Source organism: Solanum verrucosum, unplaced genomic scaffold (genome assembly GCF_900185275.1).
Source record: "Solanum verrucosum unplaced genomic scaffold, falcon-dt-bn FXZP01000073.1, whole genome shotgun sequence".
Classification (NCBI taxonomy): domain Eukaryota; kingdom Viridiplantae; phylum Streptophyta; class Magnoliopsida; order Solanales; family Solanaceae; genus Solanum; species Solanum verrucosum.
In genome coordinates this window covers 271659-287915 of record NW_026020298.1, presented here as the reverse complement: position 1 = coordinate 287915, position 16257 = coordinate 271659, and the positions used below count along the sequence as shown (strand labels likewise).

The 16257-nt window shown below is 38.9% G+C and overlaps 1 protein-coding gene across 1 annotated transcript in view; it reads right to left on the bottom strand.

Annotated features, from left to right (window-relative positions):
- Nucleotides 1–4386, bottom strand: part of LOC125834791 (uncharacterized) — a 47317-nt gene extending 42931 nt beyond the window's left edge. The window contains exons 1-4 of the mRNA XM_049513943.1: nt 4066–4386; nt 3368–3502; nt 3156–3323; nt 1961–2083 (exon numbers count right to left, since the gene is read on the bottom strand). Coding sequence (XP_049369900.1) covers nt 1961–2083; nt 3156–3323; nt 3368–3502; nt 4066–4386 — 747 coding nt within the window. The remainder of the gene's footprint in view (nt 1–1960; nt 2084–3155; nt 3324–3367; nt 3503–4065) is intronic.
- Between the last annotated feature and the right edge of the window lie 11871 nt (nt 4387–16257).

The window sequence follows — 16257 nt, the reverse complement described above, 5'->3', positions numbered from 1 at the left end:
TTCAACAAGGAAATGTGAAAGACTGGATGAACCCCTGCTAGTTCTGCTGGCGACACTAACTCAAAAGCCACATTACCAACCCTTTTCAGGATTCTATAAGGACCTACATATCTTGGACTGAGCTTCCATTTCTTGCCAAATCTCAGCGCCCCCTTAATAGATGACACCTTCAAGAAAACCCAATCATCGATTTGGAACTCTAAGTCCCTTTTCCTCCCATGTTCATAGGAATTCTGATGACTCTGAGCTGCCTTTAGTCTATCTTTGATGAGTTAAACTTTCTCCATAGCCTCATGAATCGAATCTGGCCCTATCAAGGATGTTCACCTACTTTAAGCCAACCAATCGGTAACCTGCTTCTACGCCCATATAGTGCCTCATACGGGGCCATCTGAATACTGGAATGAAAGATATTATTATAGGGAAACTCTATGAGAGGTACGTTATCTTCCTAGCTACCCTTGAAATCGATCACACAAGCTCTCAACATGTCCTCTAAGATCTTAATAGTACGCTCTGCCTGACCATTTATCTGTGGATGAAATGTTGTACTGAAATTTACCTGAGTACCAAGACCTTTCTGAAATGATTTCTAGAAATGAGAGGTAAACTGAGGGCCTCTATCTGAGATGATAGACAAGGGAACCCCATGCAGCCTGACTATCTCATGGATGTAGAGTTTGGCGTAGTCCTCCGCTAAATCTGTAGTTTTGATCGCCAAGAAGTGATCGGACTTAGTAACTCTGTCCATCATTACCCAAATGGATTCATGTTGTCTACGAGTACGAGGTAAACCCGTTATGAAGTCCATGTTTATCACTTCCCACTTCCATGTAGGAATGTTAATCTCCTGAGTCATACCTCCTGGTTTTTGATGTTCTACGTTAACTTGTTGACAATTAGGACACGTAACCACAAAGTCTGTTATGTCTCTATTCATGCAGCTCCACCAAAACACTTCCTGTAGATCACGATACATCTTAGTTGCATCTGGATGAATGGAATACCTAGATTAATGAGCTTCTGTAAGGATTTGCTGCCTCAACTCACCCACATTAGGAACACATACGTGACCCTGGTAATGACGTACACCATCTCCCCCTTGGGAGAAAACCTCAACTTTCTACTAATGAACCACACCTTTCAACAAGTAATATAGGATCACAATCCTGTTTTTCCATAACCTCCGCTACTAATGAAGATTTTGGTCCATTATGAACTACTACTCCACCATCTGATGTGTCTGTAAGGCAAACTCTTAAGCGACCAAGCTGGTGAACATCTTTGGATAGCTCTTTCCTTTCTTCCTCAACATGTGCTACACTACCCATGGACAACCTGCTGAGAGCATCGACCACTACATTGGCCTTACCGGGATGGTAGAGCACATTTATGTAATAATTCTTGAGGAATTCAAGCCATCTCCTCCGATGAAGATTCAACTCTTTCTGGGTGAACACATAGTGGAGGCTCTTATGATCTGTGAATACATCAACATGAACACCATACAAGTAGTGTCACCAAGTCTTTAGGGAAAGTACTACAGTTCAAGCTCGATGTCATGAGTTGGGTAGTTCTTCTCATGGACCTTAAGCTTACTAGAAACATAAGCTATGACCTTACCTCGCTGCATTAACACACAACCTACACTGACGCTAGATGAATCACAATAAATCACATAACCGTTTGAACCATTTCGTAGAGTCAAGGCCGGAGTTGTAGTCAACCTAGTCTTCAGTTCTGAGAAGCTCTTCTCACACTCATCTCACCACTAAAATTTGACCTTTTTCTGAGTCAACTTGGTCAATGGGGAAACTATGGATGAAAATCCTTCAACAAATGTCATGTAATAACCGAAAAAATCTAAGAAACTCCTGTTATCAATTGGAGAGGTGAGTCTGGGTTAGTGCTGTACTGCCTTAATAATATGTGGATCAACTTGGATCCCTTCGCTGGATACCACATGACCAAGGAAAGCGACATACTGTAACCAGAATTCACATTTGCTAAACTTAGCGAATAGCTGGCGATCTTTGAGTGTTTGCAGAATAACTCTCACATGATTCACGTGCTCCTCTTCACTCTGAGAATAACTTAAGATATCATCAATAAAGATGATAATGAACAAGCCCAAATACTGTTTGAACACCCTGTTCATCAAGTCCATGAAAGCTGCAAGAGCATTTGTTAGTCCAAAAAAATAACTACAAATTCATAATGACCATACCGAGTTCTGAAAGTTGTCTTTGAAATGTCACTATCCCTGACTTTGAGCTAATGATAGCCGGATCTGAGGTCTATCTTAGAAAAGTAACTAGCATCCAGAAGTTGGTCAAACAAGACATCAATCCTGGGGATGAGATACTTATTCTTGATTGTGACTTTGTTCAACTGCCGATAGTCAGTGCACATTCTGAAAGAACCATCTTTCGTTTTCACGAATAATACTGGAGCACCCCATGGAGAATTACTAGGTTTGATTAATCCCTTAACTAGAAGGTCTTTCAACCGCTCTTTCAATTCCTTAAGCTCAGCTGGAGCCATTCTGTAATGAGGAATCAAAATGGGATGGGTATCTGGAAGGAGATCTATTCCAAAGTTGATTTCCCTTTCGTGAGGAAATCCAGGAAGATATTTTGGAAAAACTTCTGGAAACTTATTTACTACTGGGACTAACTCAAGAGTTGGGGCTTCAGAGTTTGAATCCTTAACTCGAAAAAGATGACACATATACCCTTTGGAAATTATTTTTCTGGCCTTAAGGTAAGAGATAAATCGACCCATAGGCATTGAGCTACTACCCTTACACTCTAAGACTAGCTCATTTGAAAACTGAAATCGAACCATTCTGGTTCTACAATCGACTGAAGCATAACAAGAATATAACCAATCCATTCCTAGAATGATATCAAAATCTACCATTTCTAACTCTACAAGATCTACCGAGGTGAATTTATGAGAGACCGTGACAGGGCAATTTCTGTTTACCCGTCTAGCTATAACTGGGTAACCAACTGGAGTAAAGACTGAGAAGGGTTCTGAAAGAGTTTCTGGACTGAGACCGAAGTTTACTGCTATATAGGGAGTTAGAAAAAATAGTGTAGCCCCTAGGTCTAACAATGCATAAATATCTAAATGAAAGACTCGTAACATACCAGTGACCACATCAAGAGAATTTCCTGGTCCTGGCAAGCCTGGAGAGCATACAACATGTTCTGGCGCTGACTGCCACCTGTACAAGATGAAGCACCCTGCTGAGTTGGGCGACCTGTTGGTGCTGCTTGAGCTGTAGACTGAGCCCTATTATTGTTACCTCCTTTCCCCTGCCTGCAAGAAGTACAATCCTTCAACTTATGGAAAGACTTACCACACCTAAAACACCCTTCCCTGCCTGCAAGATACTCTCTCGGATGGTTCTTACCACACTTTGGGCAAGTTGGAAATGTCTGATTACCTGAAGCACTACCTGTGACTTAGAGCCTAATGCTATCCCTTTATGTTCCTGTCGAAACCTAGGGGATGGAACACTAGCTGATAAAGGTGCTGGGGCTATTGACCTCTGTTGAAACTATGAGCGATTTCCACCACTCGACTTTTGCTGCGATTATTGATAGTTTCATGTTCTAGCCATTTTGTTATCCTTAGCTAATTCCCTAAGCTTATCTCCCTCAACTTGCTGAGCATAAGTCATTAGTCTGGCGATATCCATATTCCCTAGAATCATAACATTCTTGCACTCAGTCTTCACCAGATCGGATACCCCAAACAAGATACCCCAAACAAGAACTTACTCATTTGTGCCCTAGGATCGGCAACCATGTGTGGAGCATTCCTAGAGAGCTGGGTGAATTTCAGCCCGTACTCTTTGACCGACATATAGCCCTACTTCAAGTTCATAAACTCTTGTGCCTTAGCTTCTCTCTATTCCCTTGGGAAGAACCTGTCTAGAAAAGCTCTAGTAAAGCAATCCCAAGTCACATGAGCTGCATCCGCACCCCTATTTTATTTCCACTGAGTGAACCAGATATGAGCCATATCCTTAAGTTGGTAGAATGCCAACTAAACCTTCTCAGTTCCAGTCACTTGCATTACTCCAAGAATTTTCTTAACCTCATCAATAAAGTTTTGTGGGTCCTCACCAATCTTCGACCCCAGAAACTCTGGCAGATTCATCCGAACAAAATCTTGAACCCTAGCTGCAGCTGATCTACCATTTGTGTTAGTAGGAACTAGGACCTGCTGATTATTCTGATTGGCCACACTCTGAGGCAAGAGTTGGATCATATTCCAAAATTCTCCATTCGTAACCTCATTGTTTGAGACTGGAGGAATTGCCTTAGCATTGTGTGCATTATCATTCCATGCATTAGCTCTATAAGGAGGCATGATCTGAAACGCATAATGACGGATTAGAAAAGAGAAGTTGGATCACACCCACACACAATAAAAATAACGAAGGAAGTGAAGGTTTTCTTAAAACACTTCGTAGCCTCCCTCTCATAGATGTGGTGCACTTTACACCCATGAAAAAGACTCTACTTAGTGAAGCTTTCAGATATCCTAGGACTCTTGAACCTAATGCTCTGATACCACGTTTTTCACGCCCCGAGGCTATCCCCTTGACGTAAAGTGACCCCAAGCTAACCCTGTGGTTGGCATATATCAAGCATACTAAGAATCACTGAATAAGACATATACTATGCAGAAACTAAACCATGGATAACTAAAAGTGGGGAATACCCAGCTAGTCTGAATGTATCAAACATACTAAGAGCTTAATAACAACTGAAAGATAAACTTCACAATTCAAGCTGATTCTACTACTATGTCTGAAAAGCCTGTAACTTGGTTGAGTTGATGGGACATACCCCCAAGCTAACTCTAACAAAACTGAAAACTGAATAACAAGACTAATATAAAAAACATGTCTATTGTCCTCGAAGTATGAGGACTCACCACTGAAGCTGCTGAAATGTGGATCGAGAATCGATCTAAGCGCGATCTGGATGCTGAGTACCTGAACCTACATCATTTCATGATGTAGCACAGTGTATGCGTCAGTACTTGGAATGTACTTATCATGAATGATATAAATACTAAGCTGAATATATATATATATATATATATATATATATATATATATAAAACATAACTGAGAAATGACATAAAATGAGTAAAAATGTTAATATTGAAACATAACTGAAATGCTAAACTGAATGCAATGACCAAGTACTAATCGTGAAGATACATGTTGACCTGCATGCTAAAGTACATACTGAAAACCTTGCCAAATGCACTAAAAGTCTGACTGTGGAAACTACTATTAACCGACATTAACCACGTGAGCTAAACGTGGAGTCCGATGTATACGCCCCATCGAGAGGACCCAATATACCTTGCCAGGGGTATAAAGGCATGCCTGGCGTGATCACTAATTCTGATGCCCAACATAGGGGACTTATAATCCTACGGGAGCACGTAGTTGTGGTACTATGAGGGTATGATGAACCCTAGTCCAACTCGGTGCTAAGTCTACTCCCAACTGAATATGTATATGACTGAAATGTGACTGAAATACTAAATAGCTTAAAATACTGACATGCAATCTGAGAATGCAACATTTATATACTGATAATGTGACATTCGAAATCTGGAGCATGATTATCTGTTTAATTGGCCTAGCAAGTATATTTCATTAAGTAATAGAATTTATGAAAACTAGGGTTCTGAGTTTCATACAAGGAATTAAGCAACGTTTCCAAGAAAACCTGATATTTAGACTATGGATATTATTGCAACTAAAATCACAATAAATTCCTTAGATTTTACAAACCCTAGATCTAAACAAGATTTGGAGAATCAATAAAACTAACTAAATTCTAGGGACCTAGTGGATGAAAGGAACCCACCAGTGAAATCCCACATACCTGGTGACAAAATCTACGGAGAAATCCTTCGATTTTGGGGCTGAAACTTGAAGAAAATGTTCTGCTTGTTCTTGAGGGGCTGGTCGTCTTTTTTTTTGCTCTAATTTTGATGAATTTTGAGAATAAAGGTTTTTCATAGGTTCTAACTAGATTATTAGGCTTAAATTGAGTAAACTGACATAGTTTAGATGCCCAATGCATAGGGAAAAAGACAAAAACAATCCTAACTTAAAAGCTGACTAGGCCTTTCCACGGAGCCTCTGACGGACCGTCTAAGGGACCACGACCTATCTAATGGGTTGTGGTTCATGGGAGATTGTCTACTGGTTCTGGCACTCCCATCTACGGTCCATTTCACGAACCATGTGAATGACCATGGACCGTGAAGGCCACCATGGTTCTTTACTTGGGGCTAAGGGTCTAGTGGCTCAAGATGACGGACCCATCCACGGCCGTCATTGAGTCCACGACCTGTGGTGGGCTCCGTGGTTTGGTGTGTGAGCCTTGGTGGCTCTGCCTTACTTCTACGAGCCATCCCAAGGCACGTGTGAGGATCCACGACTCGTGGAGGGGTTCGTGGTCCTCCAGAATTTTTTGTTTCGACCCTTTTTTTTGTTGAATTGTCCAAGTATGATTTCTGAGGTGTTACAAGAAGTTTAAGAGAGCGACCACCGTGCAGGCATGCAACAACTCTTTAATGTTTCCGCGCAGATGCGCCGCTGGGCACTTGACTGCGTGGACGGGCAATAGCTTAGCTAATGCACATTTTTATTCTTTTTCTTTCTTTAGCATTCTTGTTGGCCTTTTTCACTAATCATGTTCAACACTTCAATTTGAACACCTGCACATATAAAACATAGACAATTAATTGCAAAGTTCAAATTCAAACTTATCTAAAGTCATCTCATTTAATTACCCATCAGGAAACTTGGTGAAAATGTAATTCATTAACATAATTCAGTGTCATGATTACTTATCTCGGTTACCACAATTATAAATTTCAAGAACTCTAATTTTTTTTAATTCTTTTGTTAAAAAATGTTCAAAAGTTGAGTTTAGCTTCCATTAGGTTGGAACAAAGTTAAATGAAACAACTATATTCAATGAATTTTGAACAAAAATAAAGTATTTAACTAGTTGCAATTCATGCACATATTTTAGCCCCAAAAGATAGTCCAAATGAAAGTGAAAAACAAATAAATAATGTATTAGTTTTTCATGTAGTTTACAGAACTCAAATAATCGAAAGTTGAGTTTAGCTTCCATTAGGTTGGAACAAAGTTAAATGAAACAACTATATTCAATGAATTTTGAACAAAAATAAAGTATTTGACAAGTTGCAATTCATGCACATATTTTAGCCCCAAAAAATAGTCCAAATGAAAGTAAAAAATGAATAAATAATGTATTGGTTTTTCATGTAGTTTATAGAACTCAAATAATCGAATTAGTGAGGATCTTATAAGCACTATAAATGAACACAAACAATTAGTACAAAATTAAGAAGGAAATATTATTTATTATATTACAAAATAAAAAGCTAAATTACAAGTACATAAATTAACCCCAAAAAGACTTGACAAGTTGGAATTTATACACATAATTTAGCCCCCAAAAGTATTACTCCACATAATAGAAACCTAATTTACAGTCCAAACTTAGGCAAAACAACAAAGATATGATCAATCTCAACATCAGAACTACAAGCATGACAATGATTATCTCCCTGTTCATTGTCACTATCAATAATCCAGCCATTCATGCGAACGCTATTCTTATGTTAAATAGTGCGATAACGAATGGGTCTTTATTCCAAAAATAAAGGATTACTGACCCAAATAGCTTGCAAGATTGATATTAAACTCTCCCGCCACTGTTTTGTTATTCTTCTTTGCAGAAATTTTTCTTTCATCTTGCCAATGATTTTGACCCCTTCTAGACTATAATCACCACCCGAGAATATTGAGATTATGACAAGCAGATATGCTGCTCCATTGTGGCCGCCTTGTTCTGTTTTCTATAATATTTTCAATGCAAGCTCCGACCAATAATTGTTGAAAAACTCAATATGAGAAAATAAATACATAACCATTTGTTAAAAAGTCCATATGAATTTTGTGACTATAAAAATAATAACCATCTGAATACATGAAAAAATCTTTAAATTTTGTGACCAAAAATTAAATCAAAGCTTATCAGCTTCCAAATAACCATTTGAATAGATACAAAAAAAATAAGAAAAAAGTATTACACACCTTTTCTGTACAAGGTGTCTGTATTCCCAGCTAGTGTGCACTGGCCAAAGAAAGAATTTCTTTTATTTATGTGCTTTTTAGACCACACATACCAGGAAAAAAAAATGAAAAGTCTACAAGTGATACCTTCTCATATAGGTATTTGTAACTTTTGAGTTGATTAAAAAACTTTGAACTAAAAAAATAATCAGTTAGAAAACATTGATGTAAATAATAGTTTAATAAATATATCGATATATACATACCCGAGTCTCAAATTCATTAAATCAATGAAAGAGATAGAAGCCACCCTTTCAACAATATCAACAAGTATCCCCATGTCAATGGATTCAATGGAAGAACAAAGTCTTTTCATGTTTTTGCCACAAGGAAAATTTTGGGGTTGTGAAAGGGTTTCAGATTTCTTTGTAAAGTGGAGGACTGAGTGGTACTTTACGGAATTCTAAAAGGTTATACTGGGAAAATTAAAAATTACAACTTTCTAAAGTTGTGACACTTGTCTAAATTTTTGACACATTGGCTTCCACTCAAACCCTTTTTTATTTTATTTTACGTAAAAAATAATGCTTCACTTATTAGATTGAAACAAGCAAGGGACTTATAATTTTAATTATTTAACTATTTAAATTTAGTGTTCATGTAATTTGGTAATTGATTAATTTAATAGCTTAAACTTTTTATATATATCCACAAAATAATTTTCATATAAAAAGCATAGAAAATGTAATTCTTAATTCGAGAAATAAAGTAAAAGTTATATTAAATTCACACAATTACTAATGGAAAGCATAGTCAAAAGCGAATATAAATTATGTAATATCCCATTTCTTGTGGATTTGCATTTAATTGTGAAATAACCATTTTGCCCATTCTCTTAGCTTTTTCATTCTTAGTTTGGATTGCGGGAATAGTTGGTGTGGTACCCAATATGATCGGGTGTCTTTTTTTTTTGGTGATTTTGACCCTTTTGAGTTGAGAATTTTTTATATGATTGACTTTTGTCAATATTATGAGTTTCGAGCATTGTATGGAGATTCCATGAGTTTTATTGAGTCTGGAATATCGAGTTTGGTCTAGTAAGGTGATCGGTTAGAGTCCTGAAACCTTAGGTTGTTACTTGGATATTTAGGTAAAAAGTTGAATTTTTGGCCAAACTGGGTTCCGAGTGGTATTTCGGTCATAACTATCTTTTTTTTTTGAAATCCGACGATTTCGTTCCAAAACATGTTTTACGATGAATTTGCACTATTGGTTTGTGTTTATAGGATTCCGAATGAGTTTCGAGGGTCAAAATGATGTTTTCAAGGTTGCTGGTGCACATGCGAAATAATAAACTTTTAGCGACGAAAAATGAGTTCTAGTGACTGCATCAATGAATTATATATCTATTCGAACCTAGTTCGTATTTTTGACATTTTGAGAACTAGAAAAGTTGGTTTGAGGTGATTTTTGATACGTTTTCTTTCATCATAATTGGGTACGTATTTCTAACCCTATTTTACTCTTTTCCCAACAATATACCTTTCATATTTCATGATTTCTATAAATTAAGTTGAGATTTTAAATCCTAAAGTAGAGAAATCAAAAAATTGTTGATTTGAAGGTTGATTTGGAATGTGTTTATATTGATTTTAGGGATTTAAGGTGTTTGTATTGTGGGCATATTAATTTCGAAAAAGTTTTTCTAAATTTTTTCATTTTTGACTACATTTCAAATGTTGGTTTTGGGGTTATTCTCCAAAAGTTGGAAAAGTAGTAAGTTCTTGATTTAGAGCTCGATTCTTGTTTGTTTTTAATGGGTTTTTCAACTGCAAAATCCTATTGGCTTGTAGAATTTGATTTTCAACTAAAAATATGATTTTAACCTTTTGATTTCTGAAGTGATTTTTCAACTATTTTACCCCCAATTTCAAATCCTATCAGTATGAGTATCATTGGACTCCTTTGAATGAACTCTTTCCATTGTTGATAGTTGAGGATCATTTTAGTTAGCGTGTGGTTGAGGATTTACGTTGGTAGAATTTTTCGGCTGAAGTTTCGGCCTTGAAGTAGGTTTGGCTTATCCTTCTCCTAGACTGAGGTTGGGTAATTGATCATTCTTATATCTTAGGCAATGGGATGGGCTCGTAGCATGATTTTGGGCTGTGAGTTGTATAGTGTTGCCTATGCGGGGGATTGATTATATTTTGTTGCCCGTGTGGGGGATCATATATGTTGAGGCCTTAATTGTTGTTCTATTTGCTTTGAGAGCGTATGATTCATGAGTTGCTCGTGAGAGAGGCTTGTTATGTTATTTGACTTGTAATGCCTGAGTGAGGGGCTGAGTTGGAAACTTTATAATGCTTTGAGTAAACAAAATGCTTTCTAAATGGAATTTACTTATTTCAAATGAATTCTTTCCCTCTATTTTTTCATCTGAGGGTGTATATCATGATTCGGCTAAATTTTGATAAATTTAAATTGTTGAAACATGTTGAGTATTATTGCCTCCATGTTATATATATGTTGTGATGCATCCATCCTTATCATTATATCATGTTCTTGGGAAATTGAGAAAAATGTGGAGATTTCTTTTGAAAAGAAAATGAGACACCTTTTTATATTCTTGACCATGTTGAGGAGGAGAGTTGATAAGATATTAAGATTGTGATTTGGTATATGGACTGGAAGTCTCCTATGGGTCCTTTTCTTGGAGCCTTAGCTCTACAGGGTGTATACGATAGGTTGTGCAAAAATCTTGATTCCACTATACCACCACATCATTGCATCATCTCATTACATTGCATTTATCATTTGAATTGCTTGACTAGTCTGTGATATGGGAATTGTTGTGCCCTTATGTGTTTTTTTACCAGCGCCGTTCTTTATAAATTGGCGACATCGATGCTAGAATGGAACTTTTATGTATGCAAGTGGAAGCGTTCCTTAGTATATATCATAAGTTGATTAGTTTCTTTTGCAGTCAGCCAAGCCTACTGAGTACTTGTGGATTGTGCTCACCCCCCTACTTCTTTATCATTTTTATGCAAATTCCAGTCAAGGTACTCTCCGTGGTGGTTGATCGTTTCTAGCTTTGGAGATCCTTTCAGAGTGATGGTGAGATCATGTTCCTAGATCACCATTAGTTCCATCCTTTATTTTCAGTGTTTGATTCTTTTGAGGACTTGTGATGTGTTTCATACTCTAAAGATGTATTAGATGCTCTCTATACATATTCTACCAGGTTTTAGGATATTATTTGTTGTTCTTTTCTATTGCTTGTGGCCTAACTTTCCTTTGAGAGTCTCCTATGTGTGTTAGTTTTGGATTACACATGATTTTAGGGGATTTCGAGGTGTGTGCCATTATGACCTTGACTTTTGGGTCGTGACAAATTGGTATTAGAGGGCTAGAGTCACCGGTCCCACAACTTAAAGAGTAGTGTGTCTAGTAGAGTCTTACGGATCGGTACGTGGACATCCGTACTTATTTTTGAGAGACTACTGATGAGTACGAGATTTGGACTTATTTAGGCCTTTGTTTATATAGATTTAGTGTCCTCAAATGCTTAATTTGTGCCAATAACTGATGTTAAATCCTTGATTTTCGGGAATATGGATTGAGGAACAAAGCAAGGACACTAATATGCAAAAAGGAACAAAACAAGCTGAATAAATGAAGATGGGCTAGCCTGAGGATCGCCAAGAGTACTAGGCTTATCACTGAGTGGCTTATCACCCCTCCTAAAGTTCTAGTGTGCCAAGCTTTGAAGGAAGGAACCAAGTTGGCGACTAAAGGAAGCAGTCGATGGATCGCCGAGTGAGTGTGCGATGCCAAGATAGATCACCCAAACTAGGATGCTGAATGCCAAGGCGAAAGGGTGATGGAAGAGACCAAAGGGCGGCTCAGCGAGCCCGACTTACTTCGCCAAATAGGCTTTCGTAGCTTATTTTCGGTGACTATAAATATGTTTTTGAACATTTAGTTTGGTATCTTTTATCTAAGGAAACAATCTTTAGAACATAAATTATTGATATCTTATCTTGAGATAGTTTTCTCTAGAGTTCTTCCTTAGCTTTGAGGGATTGAAGAAATTCACTTTTGAGAAATTGCAAGTGGGTCTTTGATATTCATCAAATTGGAGAATTGTAGAGACGAAATCACTCTTACCGAGATGATGGATAATCAATTCGGCAATTATTTTTACCTTTTTATAATGTCTAGCTAAAACCTCAATTCTTGGGGTGTGATCATGTGATTATGAGCTGATTTAGCTTATGGGTATTGCTAATTAGTAGTTTAAATGCTATTTAATAGTGAGTTTAATCATTCATTGTGGTTTAATTTAAGAATTGTAGTTGCAAATGCAGTTCTATGTTTGTGCTCTTGGCTTACTCGAGAGAGAGGTTTTAGAACTAAGATTATTGAACGATGGTTTGTGGGTATTGGGTAGACCTGGGTTTAGCTCGAGAGAGTGAATCCTAAACCCAGTCCCACACATTCAGCTCAAGAGAGTGAATTGATTAAGGTGTGGGCTGCTTTTATTTTGCATGCTTGTTGATGTTCAAGAGAAATCATTTTAGTTATAGTTGAATCTACTTACTTTAGTTTTGGTTTTTGTGTTACGTGTTATAACAGAGGAAATGAGTGTCAACGAAAGCAATGGTAGCCAAGTGGGCCACAAAGATGACATCGGGAATCTCAATGATGTCAATGAACCGAATGTTAATGACCCAAATCTAGTGGACGGAGTTGGTGCCATTCGTTTACCTCCGGCTGAGGGAAAGCGGTGTTTCACATTACAAGCACCATGTTGCAGCTCTTACAATTGAAAAGTTTGTTTGGTGGGCTGGCTCATGAGGATCCCTATGAGCATATAAGGAATTTTATTGATATTTATGGACCGTTCTCCTTTAAGAACATATCTCAAGAATCGGTCCGGCTGAGGTTGTTCCCATTTTCTCTAATGGGAGAAGCATGTAAGTGGTTGGCTGATTTGCCAAATGATTCTATCACTTTGTGGGACGAGCTTATTACTGCATTTCAAGTGCAATTTTCCCCCTTTGAAGATGATGACTCTTCGGGACAACATCCAAAACATCAAGCGCTTGGAGGGTGAGCCAATCCATGAGACTTGGTTAAGGTTTAAGAAGTTGGTATTGCACTGCCCAACTCATGGATTGCCCAATAATGTCCTGCTGCAGTACTTTTATAGAAGCCTTGATTCGTTAAACAAGGGAGTGGCTGATCAACTTTCTCCGGGAGGTTTAATTCAACAACCATATGTAATAGCAACCCAACTCCTTGATGGCATGACCAAGATAAACCGGGCATGGTACACCCGTGAAGATCAAGTCTCTCCTCTTACTTACAAATTGACAAAAGAATAGATTGAAAAAATTAAGAGAGAGACCAAAACATGGCAAAAATGATGACCCAGCTGGACATCTTGGCCAAGAACGTCATGGGTGCTAGTATGAGGGTGTTAATGTTGTCGGTGTTGGTGGTGTAAACCCCTAAGAGGCCAAATTTGAAGCGTTGTACAATGAGGAAGGGAACTTTCTAGCCAACCAATGAGGAGATTATCGTGCAAACTACCCAAGGCCGGGTGGTAACCAAGGTTGGAATAGAGATGAGGGCTGGAGAGACCGTGATAGGGAGTGGCGTGATCGTAACGCCACCTAGAAGGAAAGAGAAGGGGATGAGGATAAGTATGTTCCTCCCCACGAGCGTCAAAAGCCCAAAGATTCGGAAGGTGGCCAGACTGGGGATATGCTATCATGTATTCTCAACAAGGTTGAAGGGTTCGATAAAGTTTTGAAAGAAATGAAGGAAGACGTATCAACTCTCAACTAGATGGTGACCTCTCATTCCATATCTATCAAGTAGTTGGAGACCCAAATGGGTCAGATTTCTTCGCATCTTAACCCAAGACAACAAGGAGGGTTGCCTAGTGATACTATGACAAACCCCAAAAATGAAGCTTAAATGGGTACTTGCGTCGTGCCACGACGTTAACTATGGATCTTCTTGGGAGGCAACCCAAGTTTTTAATGCTTTGTGCTTTGTTTTTGAATAATGGGTGTTGATTGTGCAGGCGGAAAAGCGGAATATGTTTGAAAAATGCAAGTTGGCTAGCAAAGAGGCTATTCGACAACATGCCGGCGAGCCCAACTTAGACCGCCATTGGACTCTAGAAAATATCAGGTTGGAGTCTGTAAAACTCGGTGGGCCTTTGGATGAATCAGCGAGCTCGACTTTATCCCCTGTTTAGACCCCCAAATTAACTGAAGGTCCTATAAAACTCGGTGATGTAAGTTACCACTCGGTGGCGCACCGCCGAGTGGTTCGGCGAGGACGACTAATATGGCCGAGAGGGCCGCGAACTGAAAGGTTTTAAAAGGCCAAAGGTTTAAAATTTCAAACTCTTTCATATTACCTCATTTTAGCCTCATACAATCACACTCGTACTCTAGATTTTCTATATTTTTGTATTTTTATCGCTTTTTGCTCATTCATCTTGTGCTTGGATTTGGATTTCATTGCCACCTAGCTTTTCAAACTCTTTATTCAACGTAAAGGTTGGTTTTCCAAACCCCAAACTCTAGAATAGCGGTTGAACTCGAATGCATTTGTTTAAATTGTGTTGATGTGTGCTGGGCTTGTTCTGAAATTGTAGTGTTGTGCTAGTTTGCCTATCGTGTCTTCGTAATTGTGCCTAAATTGATTAAAATGTTGATTTTCTGAATTTTGTGCTCTAAAATTGATCATAAATGATTGGGTTACGGTAATTATTTGTTGGATCTAGTTGGGTGAAGTCTAAGTAACCCCGATTGTCCTAAATGACGTACTTTGCCTAATGATGGAGCGTTTGACGTCATTTTTAAGGGCAAAAGTCGTCGAATGGCCAATTTTGGCCAAAACGGGGGAAGTCTGAGAACCTCGGTGGCATGGGTCGAATGGGTCTTAGTTTAATTGCATGAGTGTGTTGTTTGATTTTAATTTCGGGGGTTGTGGGCTTGATTTTAGGAAACATAGTTGAAATTTGGCACGTTGGGCAGTTGGCGAGCTGGGTCAAGCTCGCCGAACCGTTTGGCAGTTCGCCAACGTCCCCCTTGATCGCCCTTAATTTTGTGTTTTGGCTGAGTTAGAGTTTGTAACTTTTGGCGCGAAGCATGAGCTCGCCAAGTTCACTCGGTGACTCACCGAAAATCTCCCTTGATCGCCCTTTCTGTGCCCCTAACCCCTAAAACATACTGCAACTTTTGGTGGGATAGTATGAGCTGTTGAGTGGTGTCGACGATTCACCGAAAGACCCTGCATATCTCTGATCTGCCATTTTTTTGGAAAATTTTAAAGTCAGTCCTTTCGGCGAGCTCGATCTAGCTCGCCTAAGTGTCTCGGCGACTTGCCGATCGGTTCGGCGAGTCTTTCCGCAACCTATTTTTTGCATTTTTCTTGAATTGTTTCTAACTTTTTCCGATGTGTATTGCAGATATGGCTAGGACCAACTTGGACGAGAGTGGTATGGCACCCCGCAAATAAGCACGGGGAATCGTGATTAATGAGGCAGCAATTGCTCCTTTGAAAAAGGGCAAACAAGCTCCTCCAAAAAGAGCCATGGGAAAGGGCAAAACGCCCGTAGCTGAGATACTAGAGTACAACTCCGGAAGTGATGGAGAATTCTTTGATTCTCAGGCTGCATTGTCTGAGCCTGAGGATGACCAACCTCTTCAATCCCGGCGAGCTGAGATTCGTGCCAGAGGTCGTCAAGGTCCGTCTAGGATCCCAAAGGCTACCCCACCTGCTGATGACACAGTGCTAGCTCCGGCACAGACAGTGATTCAGCACCACCAGTTTAGGGTCCTTCTCCCCGGCTACTCAGCAGGCTAAAGGCCAAGGGACTTAGGACCATTCTCAACGAAAATAGATTTTCCACAGATAGTGTAGTGGACAGGTTCCCTAATGTGAAGGATACTCTCTGGTTCCATAGGTTTGAGCAGTTTACCAGGTCCCGTGGCCCTATATTCCTACATGGTTTCAGATTTTTACATGGCATACAACGACCTGGTATCGAAATGAAAGAAGAAGGTTAG